This window comes from Bombina bombina, chromosome 4 (genome assembly GCF_027579735.1).
Source record: "Bombina bombina isolate aBomBom1 chromosome 4, aBomBom1.pri, whole genome shotgun sequence".
In the NCBI taxonomy this organism is placed as follows: Eukaryota; Metazoa; Chordata; class Amphibia; order Anura; family Bombinatoridae; genus Bombina; species Bombina bombina.
In genome coordinates, this window is record NC_069502.1 from 626905696 (window position 1) to 626922118 (window position 16423).

Genomic DNA, 16423 nt, shown 5'->3' on the forward strand with positions numbered 1-16423 from the left:
GCTCCTGCCTTGAAATTTCAAAAGGCACGAAAATTAGACTGTTTGGCCTTTGATTTGGCCCTGTCCTGAGGAAGGGTATGTCCCTTACCTCCAGTAATGTCAGCAATAATTTCCTTCAAGCCGGGCCCGAATAAGGTCTGCCCCTTGAAAGGAATATTAAGTAATTTAGAAGTCACGTCAGCTGACCAGGATTTAAGCCATAGCGCCCTCCGCGCCTGGATGGCGAATCCGGAGTTCTTAGCCGTTAGTTTAGTCAAATGTACAATGGCATCAGAAACAAATGAATTAGCTAGCTTAAGTGATTTAAGCTTGTCCATAATTTCATCCAATGGAGCTGTGTGAATGGCCTCTTCCAGAGACTCAAACCAGAATGCCGCAGCAGCAGTAACAGGTGCAATGCATGCAAGGGGCTGCAGGATAAAACCTTGTTGAACAAACATTTTCTTAAGGTAACCTTCTAATTTTTTATCCATTGGATCCGAAAAAGCACAACTATCCTCAACCGGGATAGTGGTACGCTTTGCTAAAGTAGAAACTGCTCCCTCCACCTTAGGGACCGTCTGCCATAAGTCCCGTGTAGTGGCGTCTATTGGAAACATTTTTCAAATATAGGAGGTGGGGAAAAGGGCACACCGGGTCTATCCCACTCCTTGCTAATAATTTCTGTAAGCCTTTTAGGTATAGGGAAAACATCAGTACACACCGGTACCGCATAGTATCTATCCAGCCTACACAATTTCTCTGGAATTGCAACTGTGTTACAGTCGTTCAGAGCAGCTAAAACCTCCCCAAGCAATACACGGAGGTTCTCAAGCTTAAATTTAAAATTAGAGATCTCTGAATCAGGTTTCCCCGGATCAGAACCGTCACCCACAGAATGAAGCTCTCCGTCCTCATGTTCTGCAAACTGTGACGCAGTATCAGACATGGCTCCTACAGCACCAGCGCGCTCTGCATCTCTCCTAATCCCAGAGCTATCGCGCTTGCCTCTCAATTCTGGCAATCTAGATAATACTTCTGACAGGGTATTACTCATGATTGTAGCCATGTCCTGTAAAGTAATTGCTATGGGCGTCCCTGATGTACTTGGCGCCATAATAGCATGCGCCTCCTGAGCGGGAGGCGAAGGTACTGACACGTGAGGAGAGTTAGTCAGCATAACTTCCCCCTCGTCGTCTGGTGATAATTCTTTTATAGATAAAGACTGACCTTTATTATTTAAAGTGAAATCAATACATTTAGTACACATATTCCTATGGGGCTCCACACAGGCTTTCAAACATAATGAACAAGTAGATTCATCTATGTCAGACATGTTTAAACAGACTAGCAATAAGACTGGCAAGCTTGAAAAACACTTCACAATAAGTTTACAAGCAATATAAAAAAACGCTACTGCGCCTTTAAGAAGCACAAAACCTGTCACAAGTTGAAATAACAATGAACCAAAGCAGTTATACCAACCAAATTTTCACAGTAAATGTATTAAGTTAGCAGGGCATTGCACCCACTTGCAAATGGACGATTAACCCCTTAATACCCCAAACGGATAAACAATAGAAAAAAAACGTTTTTTAAAGCAGTCAAACACACTGTCACAGCTCTGCTGTGACTGATTACCTCCCTCAATATGACTTTTGAAGCCTTTTGAGCCCTCTAGAGAAGTCCTGGATCATGTAGGAAGAAGCAGGAAGTCTGAGTCTGAATTTTTACTGCGCAAAAAAGCGCTAAAATAGGCCCCTCCCACTCATATTACAACAGTGGGAAGCCTCAGTTAACTGTTTCTATGCAGAAATTAAGCCAGCCATGTGGAAAAATTATGCCCCAATAAGTTTTATCACCAAATGTACGTTAAAAAAACGATTAAACATGCCAGCAAACGTTTTAAAACACATTTTTTTGAAGAGTATATATCTCTATTAAGCCTGATACAGGTCGCATTCACTGCATTTAAGGCTTTACTTACATAACTTCGGTATCAGCAGCATTTTCTTAGTCAATTCCATTCCTTAGAAAAATATTTTACTGCACATACCTTAGTTGCAGGAAACCTGCACGCCATTCCCTCTCTGAAGTTACCTCACTCCCCAGAATGTGTGAGAACAGCAAGTGGATCTTAGTTACTTCTGCTAAGATCATAGAAAACGCAGGCAAATTCTTCTTCCAAATACTGCCTGAGAAAAAACAGCACACTCCGGTGCCATTTAAAAATAACAAACTTTTGATTGAAGAAATAAACTAAGTATAAAACACCACAGTCCTCTCACGACCTCCATCTATGTTGAGGGTTGCAAGAGAATGACTGGATATGACATGTGAGGGGAGGAGCTATATAGCAGCTCTGCTGTGGGTGATCCTCTTGCAACTTCCTGTTGGGAAGGGAATATATCCCACAAGTAATGGATGATCCGTGGACTGGATACACTTAACAAGAGAAATATGTTTAGATGAACATATAAATAATTTGATTGTATGAAGATGTTTATGTTTACAACGAGATGTTTTTTTTTTCTTTGTTTTTCACTTTTTTTATTTATTGCATTGTAACAGCTTATTAAACCCCCAATAAAAAAAGAAGGCGGAATAGCATCAGCAATATAATTTTTCATATCAACAGGGATATTATGTACATTCGATGTTGAAGGAACAACAGAAACTGTACTAGTACTGATGGAAACGTTTTCTGCGTGCAAAAGCTCATCATGACAACTGTTACATACTACAGCTGGAGATATAATCTAAGCTAACTTACAACACATACACTTAGCTTTGGTAGAACTGTGATCAGGCAACAGGGTTCCAATAGTTGCTTCTGAGACAGGATCAGATTGAGACATCTTACAAAATGTAAAAGAAAAAAAACACAACATTAAAGCAAAATTTACAATTTCCTTATATGGCAGTTTCAGGAATGGGAAAAAATGCAAACAGCATAGCCCTCTGAACATATAGAAGGCAAGAGGCATATAGGAAGTGGGGTGAAAAATAAACAATTTTTTTTGTCGCCAAGTATGACGCACAACGCAAAAGGAAGTTGAAATTTTTTTTGTCGCCAACAATATCTGGAAATGACGCAACTCGCGTCATAACAGACAGACGCCGAAAATGACAAACTTCATCAAAGACGTACCTTTGCGCCAAAAAAATTCTCACTCCAAGAATGACGCAATAAACAGCATTTTGCGACCTCGCAAGCCTAAGTTTGCCCGCAAAAATTAAAGAAAAACAGTCAATTTGAAAAAAAGGACTATACCCCAGGTAAGAAAAATAACTTCCAAAACATGCTTTCCAAATTGAAACTGACAGCCTGCAAAAGGAAATATACATAGACCTGACTCATGGCAAATAAGTAAAATACAAAAAAACTTTATATTAATACATAAAGCGCCAAACCATAGCTGAGAGTGTCTTAAATAATGAAAACATACTTACTGAAAGACACCCATCCACATATAGCAGATAGCCAAACCAGTACTGAAAAAGTATCAGCAGAGGTAATGGTATATAAGAGTATATTGTCGATCTGAAAAGGGAGGGAGGAGATGAATCCCTACGACCGATAACGGAGAACCTTTGAAAAGATTTCCTGTGAGGAAAACCATAAAATCAATAGGCGATACTCCCTTCACATCCCTCTGACAATCACTGTACTCACAAGAATTGGGCTTCAAAATGCTGAAAAGTGCTTATCATAGAAGAAAAATCTTACTTCACCACCTCCATAGGGAGGCAAAGTTTGTAAAACTGAATTGTGGGTGTGTTGAGGGTTGTATTTATAGGCATTTTGAGGTTTGGTAAACTTTGCCCCTCCCGGTAGGATTGTATATCCCATACGCAACTTGCGTCATAACAAGCGCGACTCCGTGCCTAAACAACAAGTGTCAACAAAGACACAGGAAATGACGAAACTTACGTCACCTTAAACACACTTTCACGCCAAAAAAATTTCCGCAACAAAAATGACGCCATAAAAAAACGGCATTTTGCGTCCCCGCGAAAATTTGGAAAACAAAGTCATATTGAAAGAATCTGAAAACCACAGGTAAGAAAAACGAAAAAAATTATCTTCCCAAACAAATTCCATACTGAAACTGATAGTCTGCAGAAAAGGGAAATATACATAGAGCCAACTATTGGCAAATATAAGTAAATACATATATTTAAAACTTTATAACATAAAGCGCCAAACATAGCCGAGAGTGTCTCAAAATAATGATACATACTTACCGGAAGACACCCAATACACATATAGCAGACAGCCAAACCAGTACTGAAAAATATCAGCAGAGGTATTGGTATAGGAGTATAACGTCGATCTGAAAAGGGAGGCAAGGAATGAATCCCTGCGACCAATTACAGAGAGCCTTTGAAAGGATTTCCCATGGGTGAAACCACTAAATCATCAGGCAATGCTCCCTTCACATCCCTCTGACAAACACTGTACTCAGAGGAATTGGGCTTCAAAAATGCTTAGAAGCGCCTTTCACAGAAGAAAATCAAGCACATCTTGCTTCACCACCTCCACAGGGAGGCAGAATTTGTAAAACTGAGTTATGTGTGTAGTGGGAGGTGTATTTATAGGCATTTTGAGGTTTGGGAAACTTTGCCCCCTCCTGGTAGGAATGTATATCCCATACGTCACTAGCTCATGGACTCTTGCCACTTACATGAAAGAAAAACCCATTAAAGGATTTAATAGTTGATCTTCTTCAGACACATCTTTACACACCCCCTATAATGTACGAAGCAAAGAATGACTGGGAGTTATGGGAAGTGGGAGTGATACTTAAAGGGGCACTGAACCCAAATTTTTTATTTCGTTTTTTTTTTTATTTTGTGATTCAGATAGAGCATGCACTTTTAAGCAACTTTCTAATTTTACTCCTAGTATCAATTTTTCTTCATTCTCTTGCTATCTTTATATGATAAAGAAGGCATCTAAGCTATTTTTTGATTAAGAAAACTGGACAGAATTTGTTTAATGGTCGGTTAATCCACCAATCAGCAAGGACATCCCAGGTTGTTCACCAAAAATGGGCCGGCATCTAAACTTACATTCTTGCTTTTCAAATAAAGATACAAAGAGAATGAAAAAAAAATGATAATAGGAGCAAATAAAGTTGCGTAAAATTACATGCTCTATCTGAATTATGAAAGAAATTTTGGGTTCAGTGTCCCTTTAACAGCTCTGCTGGGGTGTTCTTTGCTTCCCCCTAGTGGCCAGGAGTTGAATTCCCACTAGTAACTGAATTAATTTGTGGACTCTCCATACCAATGGAAATAAACATAAAATAATAATTAAAAAAAAAATATACATACGGCTTGAGGCACAACAGGTGCAGCTGCTCCAACATGAATGGCATCGTAAGGTTCTTCTTCTGGGTATCCCAACCTTCCATCTCCAACTATGAGAAAATACATGTACACTGTCAGTAATGCATATAAACCTGTTCTAAAAATTAACAGTACATAGAAAAGAAAATTGAAAAAGCTTGGTAAATTAAAATTACCTAGATTAAACATTCTCATAGTGCAATTGTAAAGATGAAATTATTTTTATTATCATAGTGTCACAATTGCACCAGAACATACAGTCGTATACAATAAATGGTCAGAAAGTACAGTTTTACATACAAAAGTTTGGCAATAGTGCAACGACCCTCCAATATATTTCTTTCATGTAAATTGGCAAGAGTCCATGAGCTAGTGACGTATGGGATATACAATCCTACCAGGAGGGGCAACGTTTCCCAAACCTCAAAATGCCTATAAATTACACCCCTCACCACACCCACAATTCAGTTTTACAAACTTTGCCTCCTATGGAGGTGGTGAAGTTTGTGCTAAGATTTTTACAGCATTTCTCAGCATTTTGAAGCCCGATTCCTCTCAGAGTACAGCGAATGTCAGAGGGATGTGAAGGGAGTATCACCTATTGAATGCAATGGTTTTCCTCACGGGAGATCTATTTAATAGGTTTTCTGTTATCGGTCGTAGAGATTAATCTGCTACCTCCCTTTTCAGATCGATGACATACTCTCATGTACCATTACCTCTACTGATAACTGTTTCAGTACTGGTTTGGCTATCTGCTATATGTGGATGGGTGTATTTTTGGTAAGTATGTTTTTTATTACTTAAGACACCTCAGCTATGGTTTGGCACTTTATGCATTAATATAAAGCTCTAAATCAGTGCTTTCCAAACTGTGTGTCGTGACACATTAGTGTGTCGGATGCAGTGTGTAGGTGTGTCCCTGCTTCAGCACAATTTTTTTAATTTAATTTATTTTTTAGTTTCCGACTTTCCGTCTGCTACGCATATCACATGGTTGACACATGATTGATACCTAGTGGGTCACAGATCATCTTAACCTATTGCCACAGCTCAGTGGGAACTGAAACTATTCCCATTGGCGGCACATTGGCTCCTGACTGCACGTGTAGTCTCCTCAATCGGCTCATGACTGCACGTGTAGTCAGTGAGTGGGACAGCAGTGTGTTTGCAGCACGGGCAGTAGTCAGTCGGACTCATGGAGATCTGAGGGCGGCAGCTTAAACGCTGAGATAAAGTCAGAGGTTTTTTTTGCAGCTAGCTCCCAGTAGTGCATTGCTGCTCCTGCTCTTGATATATGGATAGGAAGTGGAAGCTTAAAAATGCTTGATGATGAAATGCGAGTGTCTTTATCTAATATTCCACCAAATATTCAGAAACTGTTCATCTCATCAATCGAATACATCCCATTAAAATAGTAAGTAGCTATTGGTGTTAAACTTTTTTTTAATTCTTGCACATACAAACTGTTACTTGTAAATAAATTTTGTTATTATATAATTTATGTATGTGTCCGTATCTCTTAAAACAAGTTAGTTTAACCTCCTGTTTGCTAGTACAACTGAATTACTGTGTCACAAAAAGTCTACAAAGTGTGTCACCAACATGAAAAGTTTGGAAAGCTCTGCTCTAAATAACAGAATTTATGCTTACCTGATAAATTACTTTCTCTTACGGTGTATCCAGTCCACGGATTCATCCTTACTTGTGGGATATTCTCAATCCCTACAGGAAGTGGCAAAGAGAGCACACAGCAAAGCTGTCCATATAGCTCCCCTCAGGCTCCACCCCCCCAGTCATTCGACCGACGGTTAGGAGAAAAAGAACCATAGGGTGCAGTGGTGACTGTAGTTATTTTAAAAATTAAATTTGAACCTGACTTAATTGCCAGGGCAGGCCGTGGACTGGATACACCGTAAGAGAAAGTAATTTATCAGGTAAGCATAAATTCTGTTTTCTCTTACTTGGTGTATCCAGTCCACGGATTCATCCTTACTTGTGGGATACCAATACCAAAGCTTTAGGACACGGATGAAGGGAGGGAACAAGTCAGGTAACCTAAACGGAAGGCACCACTGCTTGCAAAACCTCTCCCAAATATAGCCTCCGAAGAAGCAAAAGTATCGAATTTGTAAAATTTGGCGAATGTATGCAGTGAAGACCAAGTCGCTGCCTTACAAATCTGTTCAACAGAAGCCTCATTCTTGAAAGCCCATGTGGAAGCCACAGCTCTAGTGGAATGAGCTGTAATTCGTTCAGGAGGCTGCTGTCCAGTAGTCTCATAAGCCAATCGGATGATGCTTTTCAGCCAGAAGGAAAGAGGTAGCAGTCGCTTTCTGACCTCTCCTCTTACCAGAACAGACAACAAACAAGGATGATGTTTGTCTGAAATATTTAGTTGCTTTTAAATAGAATTTTAAAGCACGAACCACGTCAAGATTGTGTAAAAGTCGTTCCTTCCTAGAAACTTGATTAGAACACAGAGAAGGAACAATGATTTCCTGGTTAATATTCTATTAGAAACCACTTTTGGAAGGAAACCAGGTTTGGTACGCAAAACAACCTTATCTGCATGGAACACAAGATAGGGTGAATTACACTGCAAAGCAGACAATTCAGAAACTCTTCGAGCAGAAGAAATGGCTACTAAAAACAAAACTTTCCAAGATAATAACTTAATATCTATGGAATGCAAAGGTTCAAACGGAACCCCTTGAAGAACTGAAATAACTAAATTTAGACTCCATGGAGGAGCCACAAGCTTGTAAACAGGCTTGATTCTAACTAGGGCCTGTGCAAACACCTGAAGGTCTGGTACAGCCGCCAGACGCTTATGTAACAGGATAGACAGAGCAGATATCTGTCCCTTTAAGGAACTAGCTGACAGACCTTTCTCCAATCCTTCTTGGAGAAAAGACAATATCCTTGGAATCCTAACCTTACTCCACGAGTAACCCTTGGATTCACACCAACAAAGATATTTCCGCCATATCTTATGGTAAATTTTCCTGGTGACAGGCTTTCTGGCCTGTATCAGAGTATCTATAACTGATTCAGAGAAACCACGCTTAGCTAGAATTAAGCGTTCAATCTCCAAGCAGTCAGTTGCAGAGAAACTAGATTTGGATGCTTGAAAGGACCTTGAATTAGAAGATCCTGCCTCGATGGCAGTTTCCATGGTGGGACCGATCACATGTCCACTAGGTCTGCATACCAAGTCCTGCGTGGCCACGCAGGCGCTATCAGAATTACCGAAGCCTTCTCCTGTTTGATTCTGGCTACTAGCCGAGGGAGAAGAGGAAATGGTGGAAAGACATAAGCTAGACTGAATGACCAAGGCGCTATTAATGCATCTATCAATGCCGCCTTGGGATCCCTGGATCTGGATCCGTAAAGGGGAAGTTTGGTGTTCTGACGGGACGCCATCAGATCCAATTCTGGAATGCCCCATAGCTGGGTCAGATGAGCAAAAACCTCCGGGTGGAGTTCCCACTCCCCCGGATGGAAAGTCTGACGCCTTAGAAAATCCGCCTCCCAGTTGGGCTGTGAATTGCAGATAGATAGCAGGAGTGATCCTCTGCCCATTTGATGATCTTGGATACTTCCTTCATCACTAGAGAACTCTTTGTTCCTCCCTGATGATTGATGTACGCTACAGTCGTGATGTTGTCCGACTGAAATCTGATGAATTTGGCCTCCGCTAGTTGAGGCCACGCCTGGAGCGTATTGAACATCGCTCTCAGTTCCAAAATGTTTATCGGGAGAAGAGATTCTTCCCGAGACCATAGACTCTGAGCTTTCAGGGAGTCCCAGACCGCACCCCAGCCTAACAGACTGGCATCGGTCGTGACAATGATCCACTCCGGTCTGCGGAAACTCATTCCCTGAGACAGGTGATCCTGAGACAACCACCAGAGAAGAGAGTGTCTGGTTTTCTGGTCCATTTGTATTTGAGGAGACAAATCTGCATAATCCCCATTCCACTGTTTGAGCATGCACAGTTCCAGTGGTCTGAGATGAATTCGGGCAAAAGGGACTACGTCCATTGCCGCAACCATTAAACCAATTACCTCCATGCACTGAGCTACAGAAGGCCGAGGAATGGAATGAAGAACTCGGCAAGTATTTAACAGTTTTGACTTCCTGACCTCTGTCAGAAAGATTTTCATTTCTACGGAGTCTATTAATGTTCCCAGAAAGGGAACCCTTGTGAGCGGGGACAGAGAACTTTTTTCTACGTTCACCTTCCAACCGTGAGACCTTAGAAAGGCCAGAACAATGTCCGTATGAGCCTTGGCTCTGTGAAAAGACGACGCCTGTATTAAGATGTCGTCTAGGTAAGGTGCTACTGCAATGCCCCGCGGTCTTAGTACCGCTAGAAGGGACCCTAGCACCTTTGTGAAAATTCTGGGAGCGGTGGCCAACCCGAAAGGAAGAGCCACGAACTGGTAATGTTTGTCCAGAAAGGCGAACCTTAGGAACTGATGGTGATCTTTGTGGATAGGAATATGTAGGTACGCATCCTTTAGATCCACGGTAGTCATATATTGACCTTCCTGGATCATCGGCAAGATTGTCCGAATGGTTTCCATCTTGAAAGACGGAACTCTGAGGAATTTGTTTAGAATTTTTAGATCCAGGATTGTCCTGAAAGTTCCTTCCTTTTTGGGAACTACGAACAGGTTTGAGTAAAAGCCCAGTCCTTGTTCTGCAATTGGAACTGGGTGTATCACTCCCATTTTTAGAAGATCTTCTACACAGCGTAAGAACGCCTGTTTCTTTGTTTGGTCTGAAGACAAACGAGAAATGTAGAACCTTCCCCTTGGGGGAGAATCCTTGAATTCTAGAAGGTACCCCTGAGCAACTATTTCTAATGCCCAGGGATCTGGAACATCTCTTGCCCAAGCCTGAGCAAAGAGAGAAAGTCTGCCCCCTACTAGATCCGAACCCGGATCGGGGGCTACCCCTTCATGCTGTCTTGGTAGCAGGAGCAGGCTTCTTGGCCTGTTTACCCTTATTCCAGCCCTGCAAGGGTTTCCAGGTTGCTTTGGGCTGTGAAGCGTTATCTTACTTTGCGGCAGCAGAGGTTGCAGCAGGTCTGCTCCTGAAGTTGCGAAAGGAGCGAAAATTAGCCTTGTTTTTGGCCTTAAACGGCCTATCTTGTGGAAGGGCATGGCCCTTTCCCCCAGTGATGTCCGAAATAATTTCTTTCAGCTCTGGGCCGAATAGGGTTTTCCCCTTGAAAGGAATATTTAACAGTTTCGTTTTGGACGACACATCCGCCGACCACGATTTGAGCCAAAGCGCTCTTCGTGCCATGATGGCAAAACCTGAGTTTTTCACCGCTAACTTAGCCAATTGGAAAGCGGCATCAGTGATAAAAGAATTAGCCAGCTTTAGAGCATGAATTCTATCCATGACCTTGTCGTATGAAGTCTCCCTCTGGAGCAACTCCTCCAGGGCCTCAAACCAAAATGCCGCTGCAGTAGTTACCGGAATAATGCAGGCAATTGATTGAAGAAGAAAACCTTGCTGAACAAAAATTTTCTTCAGCAATCCTTCCAATTTTTTATCCAAAGGATCTTTGAAAGCACAACTGTCCTCTATTGGTATAGTTGTACGCTTAGCAAGTGTTGAAACAGCCCCCTCTACCTTAGGGACCGTCTGCCACGCGTGCCGCCTGGGGTCGTTTATGGGGAACATTTTCTTAAAGATAGGGGGGGGGGGGGGGAACAAAGGGTACACCTGGTCTCTCCCACTCCCTAGTCATAATATCCGCCACCCTCTTTGGGATCGGAAATGCCTCAGTGTATACAGGGACCTCTAAAAACCTGTCCATTTTACACAATTTTTCTGGGACCACCATGGGGTCACAATCATCCAGCGTAGCTAAAACCTCCTTAAGCAGGACGCGGAGGTGTTCCAGCTTAAATTTAAACGCTAAGGAATCTGACTCTGCCCGCTGAGAAACTTTTCCTGTGTCAGAAATTTCTCCCTCAGACAGATCGTCCCTCACTGCTACTTCTGAGTTTTGTGAGGGTACTACAGATAAATCATCCAAAGCTTCCGATTGCTCATCCTCTGTATTTACAACTGAGCTATCGCGCTTTTTTGGAAATACTGGCAGTTTGGATAAAAATGCTGCAAGGGAATTATCCATTACTGCTGCTAATTGTTGTAAAGTAATAGGGGCCAATGCGCTAGAGGTACTAGGCATCGCTTGCACGGGCGTAACTGGTGTCGACACATGGGGAGAGGAAGAAGGACTATCCTCATTACCTTCCGTTAAAGAATCATCTTGGGCTACATTTTTAAGTGTCACTGCATGGTCTTTAAAATGCTTAGATGTTTTAGCACACTTTAAACACAAATGCAATGGGGGTACGGCCATGGCTTTTAAACATAAAGAACAAGGTCTATCTGAAGACTCAGACATGTTTGACAGACTTAGACAGCACTACAATACAGTAAAAATCACTTTTTGAAAAAATGTTACTGTGCCTTTAAATAATAAAAAGCACACACTTTACCAAATCAACAAAAAACATCCGATCTTTATGAAATTTTCACCACATGATCCTAATGCTTTGAAATGATTGCACACAAATTTTCAAATCAATTAACCCCTTATTGCCCAAACCAGAGCAAATTGAAGTAAACTACCGGTTTAACACACTACAGCACGGTGCCACAGTCTTTGCTGTGGCCCTACCTTCCTTTGGGGTTATTTGTAGAAGAAAATAAGCCTCCCTGAAGTCCTCCTGCACTCTCTGGACTCTACACGTGAAGCTGCATGAAGCTGCCTTGCAAAACAACTGCGCAACTGAGGCGCGAAAATGAGGCCCCCTCCCTGTTCATTCCGGAGTTATGGGGCCTTCCTGAGTAAGATTAGGTGTTTTACAATATGCCAGGCGTAATAAAAACCCCAAAAGTGTTCCCAACGTCTAAAACACTTGAACAAATATAAGATTACACTAATAAAGTAATCGATTTAGCCCATCACAGTGTCTACCAGTATTTAAGCCCTTAACTGAAGCCATCCTTCTATACTGGGTCTCAGAAAATGGCTTACCTTCCCACATGGGGATTTCTGTCAGTCTTCTAGCATTACCAGGTCTTGTTAGAAAAAAAATGACTGAGCATACCTTAAGCAGTTAAGCCTGCAAACTGTTCCCCCCAACTGAAGTTCTCCGGTACTCAACAGTCCTGCGTGGGAACAGCAATGGATTTTAGTTACAACATGCTAAAATCTTTTTCCTCTCAGCAGAAATCTTCATCACTTTCTGCCTCAGAGTAAATAGTACAAACCGGCACTATTTTAAAATAAACTCTTGATTGAAGAAATAAAAACTACAAATCTAACACCACATACTCTTTACCCTCCCGTGGAGATGCTACTTGTTAGAGCGGCAAAGAGAATGACTGGGGGGGCGGAGCCTGAGGGGAGCTATATGGACAGCTTTGCTGTGTGCTCTCTTTGCCACTTCCTGTAGGGATTGAGAATATCCCACAAGTAAGTATGAATCCGTGGACTGGATACACCAAGTAAGAGAAAGACAAGAAATTAACCCCTGTGGCCAGACATTACTTACGCCAACATGGCACAAGACCAAACATATAAGTTTGTGTGTTACAAGTGATCAAACCAGGGATTAGAGGCGGTGATGTGGAGACCATGTTATTACAGGCGGAATGCCGCTGGATATTTTGGCTTAATACACTAGTTCCATATGGACTAAATGAACAGGATGGTTTTGGATCATTTTTATGATCCGGATACCAAACAATGTGTCATTATTAGCATTAGGAATTTGCACCCTTTGCTCTTTGTGAATAATTTCACTTAATTAATAATGATAAAGAGCAATCAGCCCTATATACCCATATTCACCTTGATGGGTTTTAATGAAATTAGGGCATAATTTGATCCATTGTGAAAATATGTTTATAGGAGAGAACTTCCCTATAAATTACTGTTACTTTAATAGTACCAATGCAATTTTAGAAATCTTTTATCTATAATGGTGCTTAAACCCTTTGAAATTGGGATGTGGACTGTATACTAATTGAGATCTAATTTATCCTGAAGTGGCTTCATTAAGGTTACAAGTGGAATACATGTTGTATGTTCATAAGTCCCTAATAGGAGTTGTCATAGAAAATCCTTTTTTACCCTAACATAGTTAGTTCCATACAGGTTGCTTAACCAATATGTGAAACAATATTGCACGTACCACCGTATACAAAAGGTTATCCTCTTATCTAACTCATCAGAATTGGAATGGCACTAACCATGATACTAAACTTAGTATTTGCAAATATTCTTTAATACTTAGAGTGGCCTACAGCCAATTATAGCTCACCATTTTAATATAAGACAACTGTGGCTTTGAATATACACACGGTGAGATGGGAATAATTAATTCTGTTGAATAAAGGATACAGTTTGATTTCTAACCTTATTTTGTATTGGAACAATATCTGGAATAAAAGATCTTCATATAGAATTGACAGTAGGAATGAATCTGTTGTCAGGATAACACTAACAAGTTTATTCATTACGTATGCATGCAGTATTCTTGAGCACAAAAATTAAAACTAAATAAATAAAGCAACAAATAGGGGATCTAACTAACTATGCACATCTAAATAGGTGAAGTAAATAAGACGGTTGCATATGTGGTCTAAGCTATTGGTATCTATATGCAATATGGTTGTTTTATAATACCCCCTTTTTTACATGTATACTGACATAACATTATACAATCACTATGTATATTTCAAAGGCGGATTGTTAAGGGACTGCTGCGTTGCAGCTCGGTACAACTATTTCTTTTCAGATGGTAAGTGTGGGATGCTTTCTATTTATTGATAAAACGGGGATCACTATAGCTTTAGATCCACATACAGCCTTGATTACCGAATCTCGCAATCTACAAAAAGAATCGATGGCTGCATCACATGGTCTTTAAGCACCAATAAGAGAACCTACGCGTAATAGGTCAATATGAGGGGTGTGAGCACACACTCCTTTCTGATTGGTCCAATAAGTACACAATGCATAAAATGAACGTAAATAATAGATCGTTAAATAAGGCATGTTAAGTATGCGATCTAATTAGATTATTGGCATTTGACCCTGTAGATGTCCCATATACTTTTTGTTACTATACATGGCCACTTGTTCATATGCACAATATCGCTATACTTTGAGACTAATACCATACATACGCCGTTAGAATATCTGCGATGGGATCATCGTGGTTCTATAGAACTAATGTTTTATAAAGGGTAGATGTGTTCTATTTATATCATGCACACTATGCAGCAACTAAAACTGGGTTTATTTTAGGTTAGATTTGCCCAATCATTTTCTGCATATAACGCTATTTACTGATGTTTACAAATCACATTGACGTGGTATCACATGGGTCTCAGTGACCCAATGAGAGAACACACGCGTGATAGGTTGAATTGAGGGGTGTGTACGCACACTCCTCCCTGATTGGTTCTCTGTACACTTAAAGGCTAGGAGAATCACCACACTCGGGTTAGCCTTTAAGGAAGCCGGTACGGTGAAATGCGCATCAGGCATTAACTGGGGGACTTTATCCGCTAAATTTTGAAACTGATTTGATTCTTATGGGACATTGTCCCTATCTCCACACAGACCGGTGCTTACTAGAGCTCTCTATGCACTTTTCAGTTAACAATGTTGATGGGGTCAATCCCCTTTTTTAGTTAATTATCTGGCATTGAGCTTCTCTTACTAGTTTGCTCTGGAACTGTGTGGGGTATAGTACTGCTATATATTGTTTATGTGGATATTAGTCTCCCTCCTTACAATTTTTACTCTAAGTTTTAATACACCACACACACCCTATACATTCTATTGTATATATTAATTTAATCCAATTAAATGTTATGTTTTAATTAACCTGACCTGGGTGATTCTCCCTATTACCTTATATATGATATTTCTATTGTTCAAAGAGTGCTAGGTAACTGTCGCTTCTCTTCACATAAACCCGACAACCCATTTTAACCAATTATACAAATTTAACCATTTACCGATGTTCAAAGAGATCCGCCAAGATCTCCAAAAACGGTCGCAACATTCCTTTTCTTGGTATGGCCGACAGGCTGTGCTTAAGATGAATATCTTACCACGCATACTCTATCTTTTCAGAGCATTTCCAGTTAAAATTCCAACCCCAGAACTGGCTTAGATACAATCAGACCTAATCAGATTCATTAGAGGGAAAAAAACTCCTAGAATTCCAGCCACTTGCTTGACGAAACACAGAACACTAGGGGGGGGGGGGGGAGTCCCTAACCTTATTGACTATTATAAAGCAGCGAGGCTGGCTCAAACAGCCCTTTTAGATAACCCCAATATTGATAAACCCCAATATTGATACCGTCTGGCCGACTCTTGAAGCTGAAATGGGAGGTTGGAATCACCCAGCAGACATTCTTTGGGAGGAGGAAACTAATACATCCACCTCACAGAAACTCAGACCCCCTACGCTAGAATCCACCCTGGTATCCTGGAACAAAGTAGCCAAATTGACCAACCTACCACCAATACACTCCAGAAATAGGCCAATTAGATACTTATTAACTCAAGAATACCGCTCATTAATAGATAAATGGCACAATAATGGACTCTATAGGGTAGCTGATCTAATCTGCAATAATACACCCCTAACATTCAATCAGATCCAGGACAAAATCACACCCCTAAAGCTAAATTGGTTTCTATACCTTCAGATAATGTCGGCCCTTAGAGGATTCCAAAAAACTGCCGCTACCCAAAATACCACAATACTAGAGATCATATGCAAAGCCCCACACAGAACCAAACACACTTCGAAACTATACTCCGTCATACAATCATCCCAGACACAGGTAAAAACTCAACTAATTCTCAAGTAGGAAAGAGACTTGGGAGTTGAAAGAGACATACAGGAGTGGGTCGAGGTCTTTAATGAGATAGACAAAGGACTGTTGAATGCAGACCTCAGGGAAATGCCCTTAAGACAGCCTATCGATGGTATCTAACCCCAGTACAAACAGCACACATGTC

At 40.9% G+C, this 16423-nt stretch overlaps 1 protein-coding gene across 1 annotated transcript in view; it reads right to left on the reverse strand.

Moving 5' to 3' along the window:
* The window catches only part of PCMT1 (protein-L-isoaspartate (D-aspartate) O-methyltransferase), a 158316-nt gene that overhangs the window by 87569 nt on the left and 54324 nt on the right, over window positions 1-16423 (reverse strand). The window contains exon 6 of the mRNA XM_053710656.1: window positions 5320-5405. Within this exon, the coding sequence (XP_053566631.1) occupies window positions 5320-5405 (86 nt within the window). The remainder of the gene's footprint in view (window positions 1-5319; window positions 5406-16423) is intronic.